At 52.8% G+C, this 23,411-nt stretch overlaps 1 protein-coding gene across 1 annotated transcript in view; it reads right to left on the reverse strand.

Moving 5' to 3' along the window:
• LIMD1 (LIM domain containing 1) overlaps nucleotides 1–23,411 on the reverse strand; it is a 64,947-nt gene that overhangs the window by 28,690 nt on the left and 12,846 nt on the right. The window contains exon 2 of the mRNA XM_044253741.1: nucleotides 7,504–7,605. Within this exon, the coding sequence (XP_044109676.1) occupies nucleotides 7,504–7,605 (102 nt within the window). The remainder of the gene's footprint in view (nucleotides 1–7,503; nucleotides 7,606–23,411) is intronic.

The following is a 23,411-nucleotide window of genomic DNA, read 5'->3' on the forward strand; positions in this document are numbered from 1 at the left end:
AACAAGCGTGGTCGGTTAAGGCAAATGAGGGGCCTCGAGAAGAGAGAGCAAATACTCTACCAGCAGTGGCTCGGATTCCAGCCCATGTCAGGGGCATAGAAACCCCATGGGATCCGGGATGGAAACTGTGGGCGCAAAAGAAATCGTCAGTGAGAGGACCTGAGGGAGAGAGGAAGTAGGGAGGGAAGGGAAAGTAGTGCAGAAGGAAGAGGAAAGGGCCTGTGTGAGTCAGGGGTCTGTAGGGGACCAGAACGGGGAGGGTGTGTGTGTGCCTGTGTACACACATGCGTGTATGTGTGTGTGTGTGCATGTGCAAGTGTGTGTGCACGTGTGCATGAATGTGCGTGTGCGTGGTGGGAGGGTCAGCTTTTTGGTTTTATTTGGGCCTTTGACTGATTGGGCAAGGATCACCCACATTAGGGAGAAAAACCTGCTTTACTCAGTCTACCCGTCGTTACTCTCGTCTGGAAACTTCCTGCCAGACACATTCAGAACAATGTGTGACCTAAAGCACGGGCACGTCTGGCCCAGTCAAGCCAACACACTAAATCCACCAACCACCCCAGGACCAGAGGTGAGGACAGAAATTGAAGAGAATGTTTGAGAGACAGAACACTTAAGAGAGAAACGAAGTGATACTCTTAGCAAGAGAGCCAGAGAGGCCCAAGGAGCATCAGTGATTCCGGAATGTTCAGAACTTACTCCCTAAACCCAGGATTCCAGCGTGGAGTACCTGGCACCTGGTATGGTGTCTCCATGCTGATGACAGTGTAGTGACCCCCGCATCCCAGAGTGCCCTCCGTCCTCATGAGTTGAGGAGACAGGGGGCGCACTGGGTACCACCAGGTCTGGGAGTCCCAAAGGAAGACAATGCAGATTTCTACCCCAAACCACGCATGTGCGCTATCGGGCACCTAAAATGTTAGGGTAATTCACCCTGGAGTCTCCTTCGACCGTACAGTGCTCCAATATCCCAGACCTCGCCATTGTCAAAGGCACTAAGGATCTGATGCCTTCCATGGTCCCCCGACGGTCACAGCCTCTGACTGCACCAACACCCTGAGCTGGGAAACCCGCTTGGGCCCCAGTACAGGTGTCCCCAGCAGAACCGGGTTCACTAGCGATAAACGCAATAGACCCTCTGACCCCACGCCGAGTCAAGGTCGCCCCTCTGCCCTCTCCTGACCCCCACGGCCCTTTGTCCTGGCTCGTCTCTTTCTGTTGCTTCCTGATTTCTTCCCCGCCCACGGGCTTCCTTTAGGACGTGCCCACTCTTCCTTTCTCACATTCTTGATCCCTGGCTTTTCCCTTAGATCCAGCTGACTCACTAGGCTTACCCATAACTGCTGAATGTGACAAGAAACATGGGCATGACTCAATGGCTCAGAAATGCAGGCATCGGAGCCTTTAATCCCCATCTGTGCTGTGGGTTCACCCGGCTGCGGACGGGGTCCCCTCTCCCGTAACCCAAACCCCCGGCATCTCTCCTGCACTCGCAACCAGAAAGTCTGGGAAACCCAGCCTTGGCCGTCACACAGCCCCGGGACTAGATGCCGGGGGAAAGAGCCAGCTTGCTTCCTCTGGCACACGTTCCCTCCAAGTGGAGATCATCTAACACAGGGGCAGGAGCAAAATACACTCCCAGGCCTCTGTGTGCAACTCAGCAAACGGAGGCTGCTAAGAATGCTTGAGTCCCTGGACGTCCCAAGACCGGTTCGCCAGCGCCGGTGGGTGCAGGGCTCAGCGTGGGGTCCGCCGACAGGAAGCTAGGAAGCACATCTATGAATCACTGATAAATGTTGTGATGACTGGTTTAAGGAAGCAGGAGGGCCAAGAGCTAAAGGAAGACCTCCCTAGCTCCAGAGCCACTATTTCAGACTCTGTGAGTATTTTCAAATGCTGGCAGACAAAGTAATATACAAAGTCCCCCCCTCCAAAAAAAAAAAAAAAAGGTAAACATGATCTCGGGGGCAGTATTTAGACTTTGTAAGGAAAACAAAACAGAAAGGCGCCTGGGTGGCTCAGTCGGTGAAGCGTCTGCCTTCGGCTCAGGTCATGATCTCAGGGTCCTGGGATCGAGTCCCGCATTGGGCTCTCTGCTCATTGGGGAGCCTGCTTCTCCCTCTCCCTCTGCTGCTCCCCTCCACTCATGCTATTTGTCACTCTCCTTCTCACATGAATAAATAAGACCTTAAAAATCAAACCCGTTGACAAGAATCCCCCGACTCCAGAACCTGCTGGATGATGGGGTGTCAGTCACCACCCACTGACTTACTCAAGAACCTCTCTTCCACAAAGTTGGGCTTAATTCTCATTGTTTCCTTTCCTTGAAGTAATGAAATGGTACTTTTTTAGAGCTCTAGATGCAGGCTTTTCGGGAACTTAGACAGACTTTGGCCTGACTGGGTCTAAAGGGGTGAGATTTCACGACGAGATCCATTCATGATCGTAACGGCGCAGTGTGTGGTTTTGGGGAGGTGGGATGGGCAACGGCGTACGCTCCTCATCTCACGGTGTGTCTTCCCGGAGGCTCAGCTGGCACAGCACAGCACACCTCCCACCCGGGAGTCGAAGCACCGGCGACACTGAAAACCACCCATTCTGGCCGTGACTCGTACATCCCAGCACCGTCCCGAGTGGAACCCTCTGGCCATCTGTGGCCTCTCCCTGAGCTCAGACCTGTATTGGCACAATTTCCATCAGCTCCGACCTGCCTGTCCCCCATCCCACGCCCAGGCCCCAATTCTTGTGCTCCGTGGGCTTCAGGGCAGGAGGGCACAAGGAGTCTCCTATCTGCTCCATCATTTCCAGCTCACAGAGACAAAAAAAATCACAGCAACCATGAACGTGGACAGGGCAAACAGGTTTCACCTGGACTTCAGGATGGAAGTTATTCGGTCTTCACAAAATGAACAAAATCTGACATTTTGGACCCAAAACTGCTGAAAGCAAGGACACGGAGCCTTGCCTTCCCTCCCCCTCACAGTCTGTTCTAGAAGGTGCTGAGGTGGGCCCCCCTTGACCCACACCTTCTTCCTCCTCACTACCCCTCTCTCAGCCACAACTAGGTGCCAGCATCTCCTCAGGCCAGTGGACACGCGGCGTCTGCCACGGAGCATGGCCACGGCCAAGGTCGAGCCTGCTCTCTGTGCTGACCCTCCTTCTGCTCCACACTGTGCCAACGGCTTCCCGAGGGCCCCAGTTGACGGCACTGCCACTTGGGGTGGGCAGGAGCAGTGGGGGTCAGGGGAGATAAGGGAGACATACCCCCACACACACATCCCCATGGCAACCACACACACTGGCCGTCCGCAGAACCGTGGAGAAAGGCAGGACTTTAACAAACCACACGAATACCCCCCACGCCGCGCCCCATGTTCCTCCCGGGAAGAACACCACAGAGACAATTCAGCAGAGGGAAGAGAGGGTCCAGAGGCACGAAGACGTCCGGGCCGGGAAGCGGGCTGCATGTAACCACTGGAAACCCCACGTGAGCCACGTGCCCCAAACCCGTGGCACGAGGCCGCTGATTCCTCTGTAACGGCTCCGATCGTCCTTCTGGAGGCCGCAGAGGTGTGGGTGAGTTCACGGCAGGTTTACGTGAGAAAAGACGGAACAGCATTGTGATCCCAGATTGGAGAACTGCATATCCGCTGGCACAAAACCTGGCAGGGAAAACGTCCAGGTAAAAACGCCTGTGCCAGGCCGCCTGGGTGACTCGGTTGGTTAAGAAATGGCCTTTGGCTCCGGTCATGATCCCGGAGTACCAGGATCGAATCCTGCATCGGGCTCCCTGCTCGACCTTCTGCTCTCTCACGCTCTCTCTCAAATAAATAAATAAAATCTTAAAACACACCTGTGCTGGGTCTCTCCCCCTACTCTTCTCCCTGTGCTCTGTCCTGTGGCTTCTTGTCGGGGGGTGGGGGGCCGGGAAACGCAGGTGTCTGTGTTGGGGAGCCCTCCGCAGTGCCCCGGAGAACTCGCACCATCCACTGAGGCGTGGGTTTGTCTGAGGAGTGGAACCCCTCGCCGTCCTCCCGGGACACAGCGAGTGGGAGGCTGCAGGCAGGCTCCGGGTCAGCATCGTCCATGGGCGCCCGCGGCTCCCCGAGAGCTGTCCCAGGCCAGACAGTCTCTCATCAGCCTCCCCCCAGCACAGCCCTGCACCTCGCAGCGCTGGCGGCTGGCATCCCGTGACTCCCACCCCCGCCGGAGTCTTCTGGACCCTTTTGTTTCAGTGTCCTCCTCCTCAATGTGTGGGGCAAGGACCCAGGGGAGCTGGGTGCCCCTCTGGGGTATCCTCAGCAGGACCCCGACACTCTGTTTTCATAAAGCATCAGTAACAGCCGGGAGTGGGTACATACGTACAGAATTCTATTTCCATGGCGGGCAGCGGGGTAAGCTAGATCATTTTCCTAACGAAACAGGAAAGGAGAAAACACACACACACTCACGGACCAGAAAAACGGGGCTGTGCGAAGCTAATTAGATGCAGGAGCCTTGGATTCTGATGCCAGCGCCATCATGAGGTCTTCGATCTTAAGAAATTCTCTTCTCCTCTCTGGGCCCCCACTTTTTTTTTTCCTTCTGCCAACAAAGGAGGGAACAGGCCCAGCCCCAGCCATGCCGTCTGCATGGCGCCAGTGTTCACAGAGACACACTTGAGGACCTGCCGGGCCAGGAGGTGGAGGGCCCAGGGGCGTCCTTCTGCTGAAGGGAGTTACAGGGCAGCAAGAAGCAATGGAACAAAAGTAAATTACTTCTAGCGCCCAACAGAAGCTGCTCAGACACCTGCTGGCGTCACCAAGTGCTCCCCACAAGTGCGGAGGAATGTATGTGCTTACCTACCACAGGAGTGGTGCAGGCCCCTTGGGGAACAGGAGTGTGCAGCATTGCCCATGGGATGGAATCTCTGTCCTTATTCCTACAGCAGCTCTGTTCTAGGGCCCAGCCTGCTGGCACGAAGTTCCAGAGAGTGTGGTTCACACTACGTGATAGCACTGGGGCATGCCGAGCTCAAGACAAAGCCATTTCTTCCACTAGGAGAACAGGGAAGGCTTCTTGGAAGAGGCAGCCTTTGAGCTGGGCCCTAATGGCTGGACAGAACTTAAACGTATGAAGCGAGTGGGGAGAGCAGATACTGTGGGACAGTGTGATCGGAGATACAGAGGCAGAAGAGAGAGTTCAGTTTGTGACAAATTATAGGAAGCATTATGACAGAAACCAGAACACGAGGGCCTGAGAGGCTAGACCCAGAAAAATCCCAACCAGCTGTGTTTTCCTTAAGTGTCTGTGTTGGTCATCATTGAAGAAAAATTCAACCCATTATGGAAATGCATGTTAGTCCTGTCCGGGCAGACTCAACAGTGCCCACCCCCCACCAGCCCCGAAACACTTTCTTAGTTCAACTGGCAATTGTTTCAGATGAAAACCAGCTTCTACTTAATATTTTCTTTTCCCCTGGAAAACAGCAAATATTGAGAAACAGTTACAGGAGCCAAAACGGAAAGATCATTTTCTAGGAAGAGGAAGGATCGCGACTCTTGTACAGTTAAGACTCAGACAACACGGTCAAAGATTTAATGTCACTTATCATTTAACGTCACCCTATACGACGGGAAGCAGTTAAGACGTTACAACTGGGACAGTGCCAAGAACCGCAGCTCTACGGCCGTCGGAAGCAGGCTCCCCAGGGCCACGGTCAGGGGCCTCTCCAGCAGGCACGGTGTGTGCCGTTAGGGACAAGCACCGTGTGTGCGCTACCATCAGGATGCCGTAACCTACACAGACAGCGTGGTTCCAAGACAAGGCAAGAAACCCGGGACCTGGAGAAACCGACCCTCAGGGAACCCCAACATATCCACTGAGGACACCAACCTGCCTTGACCTATTTCAAAGGCTTTCACAGCTTTCCCCACAGAGGTGAATACTAATCGGTAGGCAAACCATCAACTCTCAGGCACGAGTTTTATGGGCAGTTGCAGTGAGGACTGGAGGAGGTTCCGAACCCAGGCAAAGGCCTAACCAGCACTGCTGGGCAGGACAGGAGGCAGCTCCGTGCCCACCTCGTTACCTTTGCCCTCGGAATCAGGAGGCTCCCGGCTGTGGCCCAAAACAGCTAAGAGCAGATTTCTCCCCGTCTCCTTTCTCCAGAGGCGTCTACACTGAAGAGCCTGGCACTGATCTGGGTGCTTGGGCCCTGGCCTAGAAATTCCACCCCTAGAGCTTCTGGTTCTGCTGGTCGGGGTGGGACTGGGGCATCATTGGCTGTTACAATGTCCAGGGGGATTCTAATGAACAGCCAGGATCAAGAACCATTTCCTTTGAATAGATAGCCATGAGCCTCCCTCTAGAACTGGAGAAATCAACAGGACATTCTTTAAAAAAAAAAAAAAAAAGCTCCTCAAAATTAATCTTTGCTAGAGACCCTAAGACAGGCTCAACTCCTGACTCGGTCAGAATCTTCCGGGGGCTGCCGTCAACTCAACGAGCAGTTTGCAGGGCTGGGCACAGGCCCGGTCTCGTAACTGTCTGCTTTAGTCACTGTGGGTATGCGGGGTAGAGATGCCCACAGGTGTGTGTGTTCACAGGCCCGGACACCCCTGCAGTGGACACACACAGGCATTCACACACACACACTCGTACCTCACACGCACGGAGCGGCCTCTAGATCAGAGCAGGGTCACAGAGTGATAACAGGACCCGTCTCCCATGGGGGGGATTGGCTGGTCCCACGGTGGGGGAAGTAACTGACAACAGGGCAGACGGTGGGGAATCCCAACACTTCCCCCACTTGAGACCTCTGATAATCATTCCAAACCTGACGTTCTTTTTCTTTTTTTTTTTTAAGTTTTTTTTTTTTTTAAATAAACATATAATGTATTATTAGCCCCAGGGTACAGGTCTGTGAATCACCAGGTTTACACACTTCACAGCACTCACCATAGCACATACCTTCCCCAATGTCCATAACCCCACTACCCTCTCCCAACCCCTCGACCCCCAGCAAACCTCAGTTAGTTTTGTGAGTTTAAGAGTCTCTTATGGTTTGTCTCCCTCCCAATCCCATCTTGTTTCATTTATTCTTTTCCTACCTTCCAAACCCCGCAGGTTGCATCTCCACTTCCTCATATCAGGGAGATCATATGATAGTTGTCTTTTTCCGATTGACTTATTTCACTAAGCATGATACCCTCTAGTTCCATCCACGTTGTCGCAAATGGCAAGATTTCATTTCAAACCTGATGTTCTTACAGCTTGCTTTGAACCCACTCAACTCATCACCAAGGTCAGCCCTTAGGGCCATTACCACAGCTGGTACTCGGGGCCTGTCCCCTTCCTTGAATGGGCCCTGGTCTGGGGCTGTAAATGACACCAGCCTGCCCGGCGTGGGACTGTGGAAGGCCCGGGTCAAGAGTCTCCAGGAAGGATGCTCGTCCCCGTCCTCCCTTTCCCGGGCCCCATGCTCCCTGTGCCCCCACCAGCCCCCCCCCACACACTTACTGCAGGCTGCGCAGGTGAAACACGCGTCGTGGTAGAGGTTCCCCATGGCCTGGCAGGCCTGGCCGGCTCCGAACACACCTTTGCTGCACTTCACGCAGGCTCCTGAAAGGCAAGACCATGCCGGTAAGTCGGGGTTGCGGGGGGAATGGTGTAAACCAAGTCATTAAAAAAGCCAATGAACAAAGTGAGATGCCTCCCCCACCCCATAACCAGCCTATTACCGAACCCCGTGGATTACTCCTTTGAGATCGATCTCTCTCTCTCCATCAGCTTTTCAACTGCAGGAAAGAGCTTCAGGCCCCGGCCCCACTCCCTCACCCCCCTGCTGTCCTCTATGCCAGCGTAATAGTCAGAAAGTCTCTGCCCTGTCACCCTACTTCCCAGCCCAAAGCCTTTCAAAGACTCCCACGGTCCATCAGATGATGTCCAACCCACCACACCACGATCCTAATAGCCAAGCACGCAGGTCAGGTGATTTCAACAACATTGTTTCCTTCAGTTCTCCTTGGGAACCAATGATGGTGACTATCCTGATACAAAAGTATCAGGCCCCCAGCCCCAGGTCTGTCAGAACGCAAAGCCAATGCTCTTCCCTGCCCCTCACCTCCAAACAAGCCCCCCCTGGCCCTTGAGCTTAGCCTTTGTTCACAGCCTCCCTGGCCAGGTACCCTACACCCTCCTGTTGTCCCTTCAAGACCCCAGGCCCCCCTACTGCGCTGCCCTCCAGCTCTGAAGATAACATGAGGAGACAGGCGCTAACCTTCAGCTTCCCACCCAACTCCCTTCCCACGTGGCAGGAGTTAGCCTGGTACCTTCTCTGCGCATCAGCTCTCAATTCGGAAAAAGAGGTTCATTTCACTGCCCTGCATGTTCCCAGGAGCGGCCATCAAGGGCGCTCTGCAAACTACCAGCTTCCAGAACGGGTCGCCTCCGCCCCAAACGGCAAAGCGGAGGTCCAGCTCTTGGACTCGAACGCTACAGTCCGCTGGCTACGTGACTGGGACAGAGGGAGAAACATCACCGTGACAGAAACAGTGCGTGAGATAAAAAACAAAAACAAAAACAAAAACAAACTCGGGGAATAAATATATCAAAATATAAAGAATGGTTTCTTGAGGTTCTAAGATTAGGGTTGGTTTTACTTCTTTGCATGTTCTCTATTAAAAAAAAAGTTCTTGGGGCGCCTGGGTGGCTCAGTGGGTTAAGCCGCTGCCTTCAGCTCGGGTCATGATCTCAGGGTCCTGGGATCGAGTCCCGCATCGGGCTCTCTGCTCAGCAGGGAGCCTGCTTCCTCCTCTCTCTCTCTCTGCCTGCCTCTCTGCCTACTTGTGATCTCTCTCTGTCAAATAAATAAATAAAATCTTTAAAAATAAATAAATAAATAATTAATTATTAAAAAAAAAAGTTCTTGAGAAGAGTAGGCATGACTTTATAGCTAACAAAAGTCTAGTGTCAAAAAAGCATCTGAATGTGTTTCAATGTATTGTCTAACATTAAGATGTTTTTTTAAAAGATTTTATTTATTTATTTGACAGACAGCGATCACAAGCAGGCAGAGAGGCAGGCAGAGAGCGAGAGGAGGAAGCAGGCTCCCTGCTGAGCAGAGAGCCTGATGCGGGGCTCGATCCCAGGACCCTGAGATCATGACCTGAGCCGAAGGCAGAGGCCTTAACCCACTGAGGCACCCAGGAACCCCTAACATTAAGATTTTTGAACACACACACACATATGCACACACCCAGGGTCCAGCGGCCAACCAGCTTGAGTTCTTGGTCAGCGGGAGCTGGGGCACCCTCTTTGAAATCTGGGTCAGGCTGGTCTCGGGCTGCAAATCCCCAGGCTTCTGCCTACAGGGTAGGAAGCCCCACGTTTCAGAGTTCTATCAATTCAAGGTCACGGACTGCGTCTCCCTCAAGGAGGTCCAAGCTAACACCCGTTTTGTGCAATGCACCCACAGCGACCACACCAGCCTCGCAGAGGGCACACCAAGCCACGAACCCTCCGTTCACTTCATCAGTGCTCCCAGGAGAAGCCAGTGAGGGTGCCTGCAGGAGGAATGGGATGTTAGCCTGGAAACCTAGCTGTCTCAGGAAATCGTTTATGGAAAGCTCTAGAGGGCACAAGCAGTAGTTCCTGTCAGTTCTTTTGTTCTGGCATTTTATTATGAGATGTTCCAACAAGCAGAGAGGTTGGAAGAAAAAACAGCTATACGCATTCTCCCCCCCACACCCATTCTAAAATCGTGAACAATCCACTATCAATCAATCCAACAACCCCTCTTAGTTTCGATGCATTTTTTAAAAAAGATTTTATTTATTTATCAGAGAGAGAGAGAGCGTGCACACAAGCGGGCAGAGTGGTAGGCAGAGGCGGGGAGAGAAGCAGGCTCCCTGCTGAGCAAGGAGCCAGATGCAGGACTTGATCCCAGGACCCTGAGATCAAGACCTGAGCCAAAGGCAGTGGCTTAACCGACTGAGCCACCCAGGTGCCTCAGTTTTGATGCATTTTTTAAAAGCAAGGTGAAGGCAGCAGTCCACCTCATCCCTAAGCACGTCAGCCTGTAAATCATTAAGAGTTTATTATTCACTTACAATTATTTTTTTATTTTTTGAAGATTTTATTTATTTGAGAGGGACAGAGATAATGAGACAGAGCATGAGTGGGGAGGAGGGGGAGAAGCAGGCTTCCCTCTGAGCAAGGAGCCTGACACGGGGCTCGATCCCAGGACCCTGAGATCATGACCTGAGCCAGAGGCAGACGCTTAACTGACTGAGCCATCCAGGCTCCTCTACTATTATTTTTTCAGGGTAAAATCCATGAACAGTGAAATGCACAAATGATGTCTACCATCCGATGGGTTTGGACAGACGACCTAGGTAATGCAAAGACAGAGCAAGAAAGAATATTTCCAGCACCCTAGCCAATTCCCCAGTGCCCTCGCCTTCCGTTTTCAACACATGTGATAATGAAGGAAAACACTGTCTCCAAAAACATCCACTCTCAGGCACTGGCAAGGTACTCACTAGACCATCCTGAGACCCACGTCCAAAAACACCCATCCCAAGCCCCCTGACTGGCCTGACTCCAGATCCCCACAACAGCCAACAAAGCTTTCTTTGGGCAGTAACCGAAGTACAAAGGAGACCATCCCCAGACTGGAGAGGATGTCCAAGAAAGAGAATTCTAACTCTGCCTGGGAACAGGAAACAAAACCACCCCCGAGGCAATTATCACCTCTTCCCTGTCCATCACCATGGCCTCTTGGCTTAACCCACTGTAACGATGTGAGATGTGAGCAGCAGAGACCAGAGGGGCCGGAGACCCCGCGGGGTGGGCAGCCCTTCCACCTGTCCACGGGGCGGGTGTGGGAAGAGGGCCAGCCTTCCGGTCGGGGCTCCAAAGAGGAAAGGTCCGATGCATCTCGGAGTCCATGGGATGCTGCCAACTCACCATGAGGACGTGGACTCCTGTTGGTTGGGTCTGGGGAGTAAAGTCAGACCCCTCTCCCATTCCCACTCGGAAAGCAAGTGGCAGGATGACAGCATCAGCAAGGGGACAAGGACAAGTGCACGGGCCTCTCGGGGTTTCCCGTGTCTTTATCGCCGTTCCACAGGCCTTCCTCCCCACCCCCCCACCCCTGAGGCTTCTCCTCTGGTTTCCTCTCCACCTGAGGGGCTCTGACCTACTGACTTCTGCCTCCCCCTGCCCCGACTCTGACTCCTGCAGCCCACGTCCTCCAGGCTGCTGACCCCCTTTCCCGCCTCTCCGACCATCCAGCACAGGCACAAAGCGAGGAAGGAAGCCGCTGGTGCTCTCAGCCGTCGGTCACGCAGCGAGGAAGAGCCTGTGAGAAGCCAAGTAGGTGGGAAGGTATTCCATCCCTGAGCCTTGTGGTACATGCACAGGAAGGTACTAAACAGGCAGGAAATAGGTCTAGTCTTCCTTTGGTCGGAAAAAAATGAAAAAAAAAAAAAAAAGAAAAGGAAATGTCATATTCTAGGGAATAACGTACCTACCCAACCTCATGATGGGAGTTTCCATCCAGTGAAGGACTTGTTGGATAAACGCATTTTATTCACAATCTAGAAAGGTCCTGTAACCGATGGGCACCAGCCAGTAGGTCTGGGAGACGGAATCCGAGCCCAGGTTCCAACGTAAAGGTCCTGTTCTTCCTATTGGGTTGGCAGCTGTGGTGATTCCCACCACACTCTGGGGGTGTCCTTCCTCACATTCAATACACCCCCTGCTTGGGGATTTGAACCTAAGCCCAGCCCTGCCTCAGAGCGCCCACCGACCACCCCGGCCCACCTCCCCTTCTGCCCTGTCCCCGGCACACAGGCTGTCTTCCCACCTGGGACCCCAACCACGGGGCTTTCCCCCACACAGACCCTCACTCGGCCCCTCCTGCCCTCCCACCCCACAAAGGCTTTTCTGTCACTCGCTTGAAACCAGGCTCCCTCTAGATTGCCGGGGACGGTAAGCGATGTGACTGCCCTCGGGGAACGGTCACCCAAGGATGCGGGAAACTAGAATCTGCCCCCTGTGATAGGAGCGCTGACCAGTGTCACGGGCAGACCTGCCCTGGGAGTTCACTAAATGCCCAGGGCTCGTGACCTAAGAAATATATCCACTGGTCTAGTCTTCCTTCTAGTCCCCAGTTCCTTCTGTCCCCAGTTCCTTCTAGTACTTGGTCTTTGACCCCAGTTCCTGACACAGAGCTCCTAAATCCCTTGGAATTTCCTGGGGATGGAAGCGTCCTGGATGGGGGCTGGTTGCTGAGAAGACCAAGCCATGATTCGAAGCTTAGAACTTTCTCCCCCACCCCCATCCTTCCCAGAGGGGAGAACGGCTGGAAAGCAAGTTAATGATCCATCATGTCTACAGGAAGCTGCCAGAAAAATCCCCAAAGCATGGGGTTTGGACAGCTTCTGGGATGGCCCATGTGCCGGGAGAGTGCCCATCTCCCTACTCCACGGGGCAGAAGCTCCCACGCTTGGGACCCTCCCAGACCTCACCCCATGCACCCCTGCTTCCTGCTGGTTCTTCTGTATCCTTTAGCACACGCCTTATTATAAAATAATGATTTTATATTTCTCTGTTTCCCTGAGTTCCATGAGCTGTTCTAGTGATGGTCGAGCTCGAGGAGGAAACCATGGAGACTTGTGATGGCAGCTGCCATGACGGCAGTTTTGTGGGACTGAGCCCTGGTCTGCGAGGGCTGTGCCACCCACAGGTCAAGAGTGTCAGAACTGAATGGGGTCTTGGGACAGCCCACTGGTGGCGGTAGGAAAGCCTGCACATCTGGTGTCGGGGCACCACGAGTGTGAGTAGTAGCAGGTCCGGGAAAGAGTAGACGGAGTCCTTGCAAGGCAGGGCTCAGCAAGAAGGCTACTCAACCCCTTCGCTTTCATGTGGCCCCTTAGCTGTAGGATTTTAGAGAAATGCCCAACAGCGGAAAAGAAGAAAAATGTCATCCATGTTTCTCTTATCATCTGAGCTCACAAACCAGGAAGAAAGTAAGGGGAAGAAGGAATTACATGTTTAGAAGAGAGGGACATGCATTTCTCTCCCCTGCAGTTAGACCCACTACCTGAAATCTGTTCTCCAAACCATAGCCAGCACGACCTCTTGGAAAACAGCTTTAAGGAGATATAAGTCACATAGGGTAAACATCACACATTTAAAGTGTACAGTTTGGGGATGCCTGGGTGGCTCAATCTGTTGAGCATCTGCCTTCGGCTCAGGTCATCCTGGGATCGAAGTCCCTGCATCAGGCTCCCTGCTCGATGAGAAGTCTGCTTCTCCCTCTCCCACTGCCCCTCCCCCTGCCTGTGCCCATTCGCTCTCCGACAAATAAATAAAATCTAATTAAAAAGTTTAAAAGAATAAAGTGTACAATTTGATAACTTTGACAGCTCTAGAAACCTATGAAATCACTGCCACACTCAGGACAGTGAACACACCCACCATCCCCCAAGATTTTCCCCCACTTTGTGCCTTTTGCCTCCATTCCCCAGGCAACCACTGATCTGCTTTCTGGGATCACAGATGAGTCTGTGTTTTCTAGAGGTTATATAAATATGTACTCTCTTTGGTCCAGCTTCTTGCTGCACATAGGAAGTGTTCCTTCCTTTCCATGGCTGCGCAGTGTCCCATGTCTGTCCAAACACATCACAACGCGTTTTTCTGCTGCCCTGTGGATGGACGTCTGAGATGTTTCCAGGGTGGGACCGTGACAAGTAAATGCAGCTACTCACGCACAAAGGTGTGTATAGAAATGTGTTTCCTTTCTTCTCGGTGCAAGACCTAGGGGCTGAACGGCTGGGTCTTACAGTAAGTATACGTTTAACTTTCTAAGAAGATGCCCAACTGATTCCCGGAGAAATTCAACATCGTACAGCACTATCGGCAGTTTACCAGACTTCTAATTTCTCCGCATCCTTCCCAGTGCTTGGAATGACAGTCTGTTTAATTTTCTCCATTCTACGAGGGCCACAGTGACATCTCCTTGGGATTTTCATTTTCTTTTTCCAGTGACGAACGATGTTATTGCCTGAGCAACTTCTCCTGTGTTGATTTACTGTCTCTATCGTCTCTAGGGAAGGGAAGGGGCTGTTCAGATCTTTTGCCCGTTTTTTTTTTTTTCCTTTTGGTTAAGCTATGTGAATTACTTTTATTCTTTTAAAAGATGTATTTATTTTAAAGGGGGGAGGGACAGAGGGAGAGGAAGAGAGAGAATCTCGAGCAGACTCCATGTTGAGCACAGAGACAGACGCGGGGCTCGATCCCATGACCCTGAGATCACAACCTGAGCTGAAATCAGGAGTCAGACACCCAGCTGATGGAGCCACCCAGGCACCCTGAGGATTACTTTTGTAACAGAGATACAAGTGCTTTCTCAGAGGCATGCTTTGTAAAGATTTTGCTAGAGTCCTACTCACTCCAGCTGCTTTATCTCCTCGGACAGTCCAGTGGGAGTCCAGCGGGCTCTGCCTCAACTTCCCTGTGTCACAGCCTGGACTCTGTCTCAAGGCAGCACATTGCAGCCAACCACGGGGCCTGCCTCACTTGCTTCCTGTCTCTCAAAAATCACCATTCTGTGTTGACTGATGTCCAGTGTCCTGAGAACCTTTGGTCTACACACTTGGTCTGGTTTTGGTTTGTTGGTGGTTTTGTTTTGTTTTTTTTTTTTTTTTTTGGGTCGTCTCAGGAAGGAGGTTATCCAGCCATGTGACTCTATCTTTAGAACGGTGGGGCACAATTTAGACGTGTTTCTTAATAACAGACCCACAGAACATCATTATCATCACTTTACAGGCAAAGAAACAGGTGTTCAATGATTTTTTTAAAATGCCCAAAGTCGGGATAAGTAGACACTGGGTCCTCTCTAGTCCACACACTGCATTTATTTATTTTTTCAAAAGATTTTATTTATTTATTAGACAGAACAAGAGAGCACAAGTAGGAGGAGCAGTAGCAGGAGAGGGAGAAGCAGGCAGGCTCCCCGCTGAGCAGGGAGCCTGATGCGGGGCTTGATCCCAGGACCCTGGGATCATGACCTGAGCCGAAGGCAGACGCTTAACCCACTGGACGTCCCCCCAGACTGCAATTATAAGAGGGATTAAGAGAGTAAAGAGGCAGAAAAGGTCCAAGGGCTCAAAGTTTCATGTTTTCACATGTTGGGGCACCAGCAAATCCACAAATAAAGCTCGCTGGGTGGTGGGGAACGGGGACAAGCACAGTCATTTCTTGGCTGAAACTCTGAGGCAGAGGCCAAACCCACCCCTCCCGACCAGAGACGTGGCCTGGGGTCCTGGGCACGATGAGACCTCAGCAGAAAATGTACCTGTGCCTGGGGCCTCTGCTTCCCAGGATGACTGCAGGAGCTTGGGGAACTTGGGGGGGGGGTGTGGGGGAGGTAGGGGCCGGTGGGGGCGGGTGTTTGAAAGATCTTTGGACTTGGTGGGGACTTCTTTCTACCATGACATTTATCATTTTGGTTGGCTTCCTTCTGGCACTTCCATTAACAGAAATGATTTGTCAGAACCGTTTGAAGATCACATTAAAACTGAGCAGAAGGGGGGGGCGCATGGGTGGCTCAGTGGGTTAAAGCCTCTGCCTTCGGCTCAGGTCATGATCTCAGGGCCCTGGGATGGAGCCCCGCATCAGGCTCTCTGCTCAGCGGCAAGCCTGCTTCCCCTTCTCTCTCTGCCTGTCTCTCTGCCTACTTATGATCTCTCTCTCTGTCAAATAAAAAAAACAAAACTGAGCAGAAAGGAGAGATTTCCTGTATATTCCTGCCCCCTCCATGTGCACTGCCTCCCCCCGCTATCAGCATCCCCCACCAGAGGGCTACATGTGTTCCAAATGATGAACCCACATTCACACACCATCACCCAGAGTCCGTAACTTACATGAGCTGCTGAACACCCAGTGGGTTTGCACAAATGTGTATGACCCATCTCCATCATCACAACAGCACACGGGAAGTTTCACTGCCCTCAAAATCCCTGTGCTCCCCCCGCTCATCCCTCCCTCCCTCCCCCAACCCCTGGCAACTGCTGATCTTCTTAGTGTCTCCATCGTTTTGCCTTTTCCAGAACGTCATGGAAGTGGTATCGTACTGTACGTGGCCTTTTCGGATTGACATGCCTTGCTCGGTAATATGCATTTAAGGTTCCCCCACGTCTTGTCACAGCTGGCTCATTCCTCTTTAGCGGCGCTGGGTAAGATGCCACTGTCTGGACAGATCACGGTTTATGTATCCGTTCCCCTCCTGAAGGACATCTGGCTTGCTCCAAGCTTGGGCAATTGCGAAGAAAGCTGCTATAAATACATCGGTGTAGACGTGTTTTCAGTTCATCTGGATAAACACCACAGCCCGACATTGCTGGGATGTATGGGAAGAGTACGTTGCATTTTGAAAAGAAAAAAAAAAAAAAACTGTCCAAATGCCTTCCAAAGTGGCCATCTGGGATTCTTTTAAAAATCATAATATTCCCACAGGAAAGGGCAAGGACTAGGGACACTTTCCTGTTTTAAATGATGTACGGTGGGACGCCGAGAGCCACCAAGGACTGTTTGAGTGCCTCGTCCACCTGTCTTTCGTGGCTTGTGGCCCAGGTGGGGCTCGGGGTTCACGTCTCCTCTTATCTAACAGAACGAGGAGCTCGGGGAGGGCGGAGACCCGGTAGCTTCTGGCTCCGGCAGCCCCACAGACCGAAGGAACACAGGGGAGGTCCCGGACAAGGACTGGATGCATCCGAAAGGCAGAGTCCAGGGAGGGGAGGGTGGTGCAGGTTGGGGAAAAGGTGAGAAAGCCAGAGGCGGGTGCACAGCTAGGATGATCAATGTGGCTGCAAGGAGCCAGCTGGGCTGGACACAAGGAAACTCCCGACGGGGCCCCTGGGACATGGGAGGCGACAGGAAGTACAGTCCTGAACGAGGAGGTGTGTGTGGCGCTGGAGAGGAAGGACAGGGAAAGACAGACACACGTCCCGTCATGCACCGCAGGCAGCAGGCCAGACTCATGGGGGGACACTCCCCAGGGTTTGCAGGAGGGGCCAGGTTTCCTGCTGGGAGAGCCTCCGGGAGACCGTGGAGGACCCCTGTGGCTCACGCCTCCTGGGGCCGCTTCCAGGCAGAACCTCCTGGAAGACAGAGCCCCTACCTTAACCCTTGACGGGCTCCTTCAAGGTTGCTCCCTGTCATCCAGGAGGCTGGGGGAAGAGGGAGGGGCACGGCCTCTGGCACTGGTCCAGAGCTTTCTATGGTCTTCTAGGTGCTAAGAAGAAAGACTGGGTACCGGGCGGAACACAACTAACACGGATGGTCATGTCCTGAAGAAGCCAGAGCAGGGAGAACGGGCCTTAATAAAGGAGCTTTTCAATTCACCGGAAGCGGACAAAAAGCCAGGAACTGGACATTTGACGATTACTGTTCTCACCACAGCTTGCTAAGGGCCCTGAGACGGACAGCTCAGGTCACCTCTCTGTGCACAGCTGTGGTTCGCAAAGTGCTTTAGAGAGAAAGAAACTTTTCTCAAATCAATCAATCAATCAATCAGTGAAACCTCAATCCATAGAACAGAGGAAAGGTAAAGCTCTCTGGCCTCAGTGGGACTGAACTGGCTGTCACTGTGGCCCCTGGCACTCCCCACCCCCGCACCCTCCCAAGCTCCAGGAAAACTATTGGAGAACCAGTAACACAGTATTACTGATCAAATGCAGACACACCTCGCCGGGGCCATGTTCCACGTGAAATCAGTTATCCCAAATTGGGATTAAACGATCTCCCAGGCACCCAGAGCCAAAAAGCAACTTTGGGTTAAGGCCACAGCCCCTTCCCCACTCCCTTGCAAAGGCTGGATTGACGAACAGGGAGGCCAGAAAGCAGCCTCAGTGTGAAGCTTGGAGACGACAGGACTCCTGCCTCCTTCCCGCGGATGACTGGGCAGCCAACCCTGCAGCCCTCCTTTGGCCAAACACACAGCCAACCTGGGTGACGACCCAGGGGGTACCTCTGATAAGGTCTGAAATAAGAAGGCTCCATCAGACTAGCCCACGGGGCCCTGCAACCTTCCCCGGCCTCCAACCCCCTAACCCCAGCTCTGGTCTGGGCCTTGCCCCATCCCGGTGCCTGCTCTTCTCTCCATGAGGAGGGTGGCCGCCCCACCCCACAGTGGCCACCCCAGGGCATCCTCTCTACTCTACTCCGCCCCGACGCCACACACCACATGGGATCGCACACCCAGGACCCTCCTACTGTGCCGCAAAGGGATCAAGGCAGGGGTCAGAGCAGGCAGTCAAGCTTGGGAGTTGGCTGGGAGGGGGCAGTCTCCGTGGGGCACAGGTGAACGAGTTATTCTGGCCACAGGATGAAGAAGGCTTTTCCTTGGCCGAAGGTTGCAGCCTGTGGACCCGGGTGGCTCTGGGAGTCAACAGGTTCTGCAAAAGGGGCCAAGCGTTCGGGGCAGAGCTGGACCAATGACCCCAGCAAGAGTCTTCCTTCTGGCTCCACGGAAGTTCACAACCCCCACCCCCGGAGGCTGTGGGTGCTGGGCCCCCTGACCCCCCACCATGCCGATGGCCATTCTCCACCACCACCTCCAGAGACTCTGGTTCCAGTCTGGGGACGCGGCCAGTGCATCTCAGATGGAACTAAGGGGCAGCCAAGGTCAAGAGCCGTGGGTGTAGATAACACAACCAGCATCCTCCTACCTGGCACCCAGGGCCTTCCCAGCCTCTGCCCTCTCTCCCATGCACCTGAAGCTCCAGTGTCAAGGGGAGAACCTCTCCCCAAGCCACAAAGGAAGTATTTAAGGCCATTCTGGGCTACGGGGTCATTACGCCAGCCTGCTTTCTTCACTCTGAAAGCTGCTCGAAACCAATGATGGCTTCACTTCATCGCGGTGGGGAAAGAAGTTTCCGCCTCAATTTCCTAATCCCTGCAGGCTAGAGCTTGCCTTGCCAGGCTGCCCATGGGTTCCAGGCGGCCCCAAGGCACTCCCGTTCTTGGGCCTCAATCCTTCCCTACCCTCCACTCCCCACAGGAACACAGAGTTCAAGGGGCCCCTGAGCAGGTCCTGCACCCCCGCCCGGCTCGGCAGCACCCCGCCCTGCGCCTCTAGGCTCCCCCTCCTCCGTCCTTCCCCCACTGCCCATCTCCACCCCCCACCACTGGCACCCTTCCCAGATCTGATCAGCCCAGGAAACAGTCTTTCCCCTTGCCAGGAGCCACGTGCAACATGGGATACCACACGTCACTGGCCCTCGGGCAAAGACGAGGAACAATGACAGTGTCACGGAGGTGCAGCTCGTGGAGCTGGTGCAAACCTAAATGTGGACAAGGCTTCGGGACAGTGGTGTGGCACCACGTGGCAAAAGCCCTAAAAAACTTTCACAGCATCTAACCCAGTAATTTTTTTTTTAAGAATTTATTTATTTATTTGATAGACAAAGATCACAAGTAAGCAGAGAGGCAGGCAGAGAGAGAGAGAGAGGAGGAAGCAGGCTCCCTGCTGAGCAGAGAGCCTGATTCGGGGCTTGATCCCAGGACCCTGAGATCATAACCTGAGCTGAAGGCTGAGGCTTAACCCACTGAGCCACCCAGGCACCCCATGACCCAGTAATTTAATAGGATTTTTTCTAAGCAAAAAAATCAAAGATGCGGCCCCAAATGGGTGCGCACAGAGGCGGTGAGTAGATTGCCGCCTGCCTAGGATTGGGGGAGAAGAAGCAGGGAGCGTCTGCCAATGGGGGAGGTCTCGCTTTTGGAGGGTGAGAAAGATATTCTAAAATCACATACTGGGCCGGGGGGCACCTGGGTGACTCAGCCTGATAAGTGTCTGCCTTCAGCTCAAGTCACGATCTCAGTGTTCTAAGGTCGAGCCCTACAATAGTCTCTCTGCTCTGCAAGGAGTCAGCTTCCCCCCTGCCTCTGATCTTTCTTGCTCGCTCTCTCTCAAAGTAAATAAATAAAATCTTTACAAATAAAAAATAAACATTTTTATACACATATACAGGATAAACATATATACATGTACAGTATACATTTGGCGGCTACACCACCAAATTGTATACTTTCAAAGGATGGGCTATGGTGTGTGAATTACCTCTCAACAGAGCTGGCACAAAAAACAAAAATGTTCACACAAATATTATTAGAACACTAAAGTATGCAAAACAGAAAACAAGGTAGACACCCACATGCAGAGGCAAAGCTAAACAGGGACAGGTCCTGGTTTTGTTTCCATGGGACTGGTCCGGCGACCGACTGGGTCCTAAGGAAGCCTGCTTGCTGGCTGGACAGACGGAAGACCGGCTCACCACCAGAGGCGACCTACACTCTGGCCGCCCCTGGGCAGGGAGCTCCCTCCTGCGGCGGGCTCCCCGGAGGAATCAAGAGGGCTTTGTCCGGAGGGTCCGGAGAAGAGCTTCCTGTGGCCCCCAGCTCTCCACACCGATTCTCTAAGGACTACATAAAATTAAACTCTGGCTGGCCTTCAAAAAAAATCACGCCGGTGGGGTGACATAAAGCCTCCCAGTGGGTACCAGAAACTGAACAGAAGTAGCATTTCCAACAAGCAGCTGAAGGAAAAAAAGTTTCACTGGCTGGCTTCTGAGCGTGGTGTTCGGGCATCCCAAGGGGCCCTCCACCAGGACAACTCCCGCCAAAGACTCGATTCTCCAACAAAGTTCATACTCGTTCACTCAGATGCTTAAAAATAAACTATCTGGGGCGCCTGGGTATCTCAGTCGGTAAAGTGTCTGCCTTCGATCAATGATCGATGATGCCGGGGTCCCAGGATTGAGCCCCTCATTGGGCTCCCTGTTCAGTGGGAAGCCTGCTTCTCCCTCTCCCTCTGCCCCTCTCCCAGGCTGTTCTCTCTCCTACACATAAATAAGTAAATAAAAATCTTTTAAAAAATGAAGTATCTGTGTGTGCAAGAACGAAAGCCTATCTTAACAGTGACCACTCCTAGTCAGAATGACGGGCCCCTTCTATCATTATTTCTGTTTGTTCAGAGTTTCTGACTTTCCCACAGTTAGTTGTGCTTAAGTTTTTAGAAATGGCAATAACCACAGAAGTGTTCTGTGTTCGTGAAAACGGGGGGTGGGGGATCAAAGCCTTGTGAGCATTAAAGAAAAGGGATGAGGGGCGCCGGGGTGGCTCAGTGGGTTGAGTCTCTGCCTTCGGCTCGGGTCATGATCTCAGGGTCCTGGGATCGAGCCCCGCATTGGGCTCTCTGCTCGGCAGGGAGCCTGCTTCCTCCCCCTTCTTTCCCTCTGCCTGCTTCTCTGCCTACTTGTGATCTCTGTGTGTCAAATAAATAATTTTTTTTAAAAAAAAGTTTATTAGCCATTGCTTTAGAAAAAAAAGGGGGGGGATGAAAATCACAAAAAAAGGGATGAAAATCACTGTATTTCAACAGAATAAGCTGGTAGGGTGTCAGTCAAGTGATGCCAGGTCAGAAGGTCAGAGAGGAGCTGGTTTAGAAAGTCACCCATGGGGCAGAGCTCAAAAGAAACCTGTGACACAGCCAGTCAAGAACCACAGAGGGCTCTCACACACAGCTTGCGGCAGAGGGAGGGGGTTGTTACAGGGCAGGGCGCCTCTGGAAAGCTTGTTGGCAGCTGCTGAAATGCTAAATATCCTCCTGTTGTACGGCCAGCAATTCCACTCCTGGGCATCTACCCGGGAGAAGTGGGTAGAGCAGATCTCCACACAAACGATCCCAGCAGACTTATTATTCAGCCCCCGAGCCAAAGAACCCAAACATTCCTCCGCAGGGAAATGGAAAAACCAACTGCGCACTTGCAGAATGGAATACTCCTTCGCAGTACAAAAAGGACAGACATGGAACACACACAACAAGAGAGATGAACGTCACAATCTCTGAGTGAACTATTCCAGACAAAAGAGATCTACAGTCAAGTCTCGATATTCACTATGTACAAAGCTCCACAAAGTCACTGCAAATACCGGATTAGCGAATAGTGAACCTTGCTCCCAGAGGAAATATAGGGTTAGGTTCCTGCCAGCCTCTGGGCACAACCTTTTCATCAACTGATCAGTACATAACCTTGTTTTATCTGTGCTTCTGCTGAAAGACACCCAATGTAATATGCATTGTTGATTTCATTAAGGTTGAACTCAGGGCCCACAACACCAGGACTCGCGCCTGAAGGAAGCTTATCTAGCACAGGTTAGATAAGCATGTCCCCATGAGGCACATCACAGCCTCCTTGAACTTGGGAATATCGGGCAGCACTGCACTCGGGAAACATTCCGAACATAAAATTCACCGACAAAGAGCCCAAGAATGCAAAAAACACGGCACTAAAGAGATGGCAAGGAAGACGCATGTTTACAGGATGAGGGCCAAACCAGGCAGGCAGAGCATGGCCCCGCTCACCCTCAGCTGGGATTGTGTGTGGGGCCACACTTCTGCGCGAGTCCTCAGATAATCGCCAGAGCGCCACGAGTGAATTTCGGGGTTCCAAATAAATTTTAGCAAACAGGCAAATTCGCAAACGCGGAATCCGTGAATAATGAGGATCGGCTATATGTGAATATCGTATAAATACACACATATTGTGTTTTAGGACAGGTAAAACTAATAAATGATGAAAACATCAGAATAGTGGTGGGGAGGGGTGGACACGAGGGAGCTTCCGAGGGTTGGAACTCTTCTAGATCTAGACAGGAGCACCCGTGACATGGGTGCGAGCCCTTTTGTAAACCCCGTCCCACAGCACATTTCAGGGAATGTAAGTGCAATTTTTTAAAAACACAGCTGCAAATTCCTTGACACACCTTCCAACCAGAGGTGGGGGGAATGCGCGTGAATAGGGGAGGGCTTGGCCAAGGGAGAACAGTAGAAGTGACACCCAGCCACTTCTACGGCGGGGTCAGAAAAGGCCATGCAGCAGAAGAGCCCTAGGCCCGCCCCTGAGTAGCCAGTGCAGAGGTGGAAACCCCACAGAGTGCACAGCTGGGCTGAGGCCCTGCTGGTTTACTCTGCATCGGTTCCTTTCTTCCTGCTGCCCCCCCCACCCCCCGCTTCCTTTGCTCTCTGGCTGTAAACTCGGGCAGGGCTGCTGCTCCCCACACCCACACCTCAGGCATGGGTGACTCTGCGGGGTGGTGGCCAGGGGCCACGGGCAGAGGAGGGACGATTGGCTCTGAAAATGGCCTGACCTCCGAGGCCAGCCACCAAAGGGCCTCTGTCTCAGCCCCACCACCAGAGAGGAAGGCGTCAGCCATGCTAGAAGAGGCCGCAGACAATCAGCCCTTTGGAGGCTGCCTGGAAGGCCACCCGACTTGGCCACTCTCCCCAGGCCAAGGCAAGGCCTCCAGAGCCCTGCCAGAGGGGCAGGGTGTGGGCCCATGCTGGCCGGGGCCCA

Source organism: Neovison vison, chromosome 6, assembly GCF_020171115.1.
Source record: "Neovison vison isolate M4711 chromosome 6, ASM_NN_V1, whole genome shotgun sequence".
NCBI lineage: Eukaryota > Metazoa > Chordata > Mammalia > Carnivora > Mustelidae > Neogale > Neogale vison.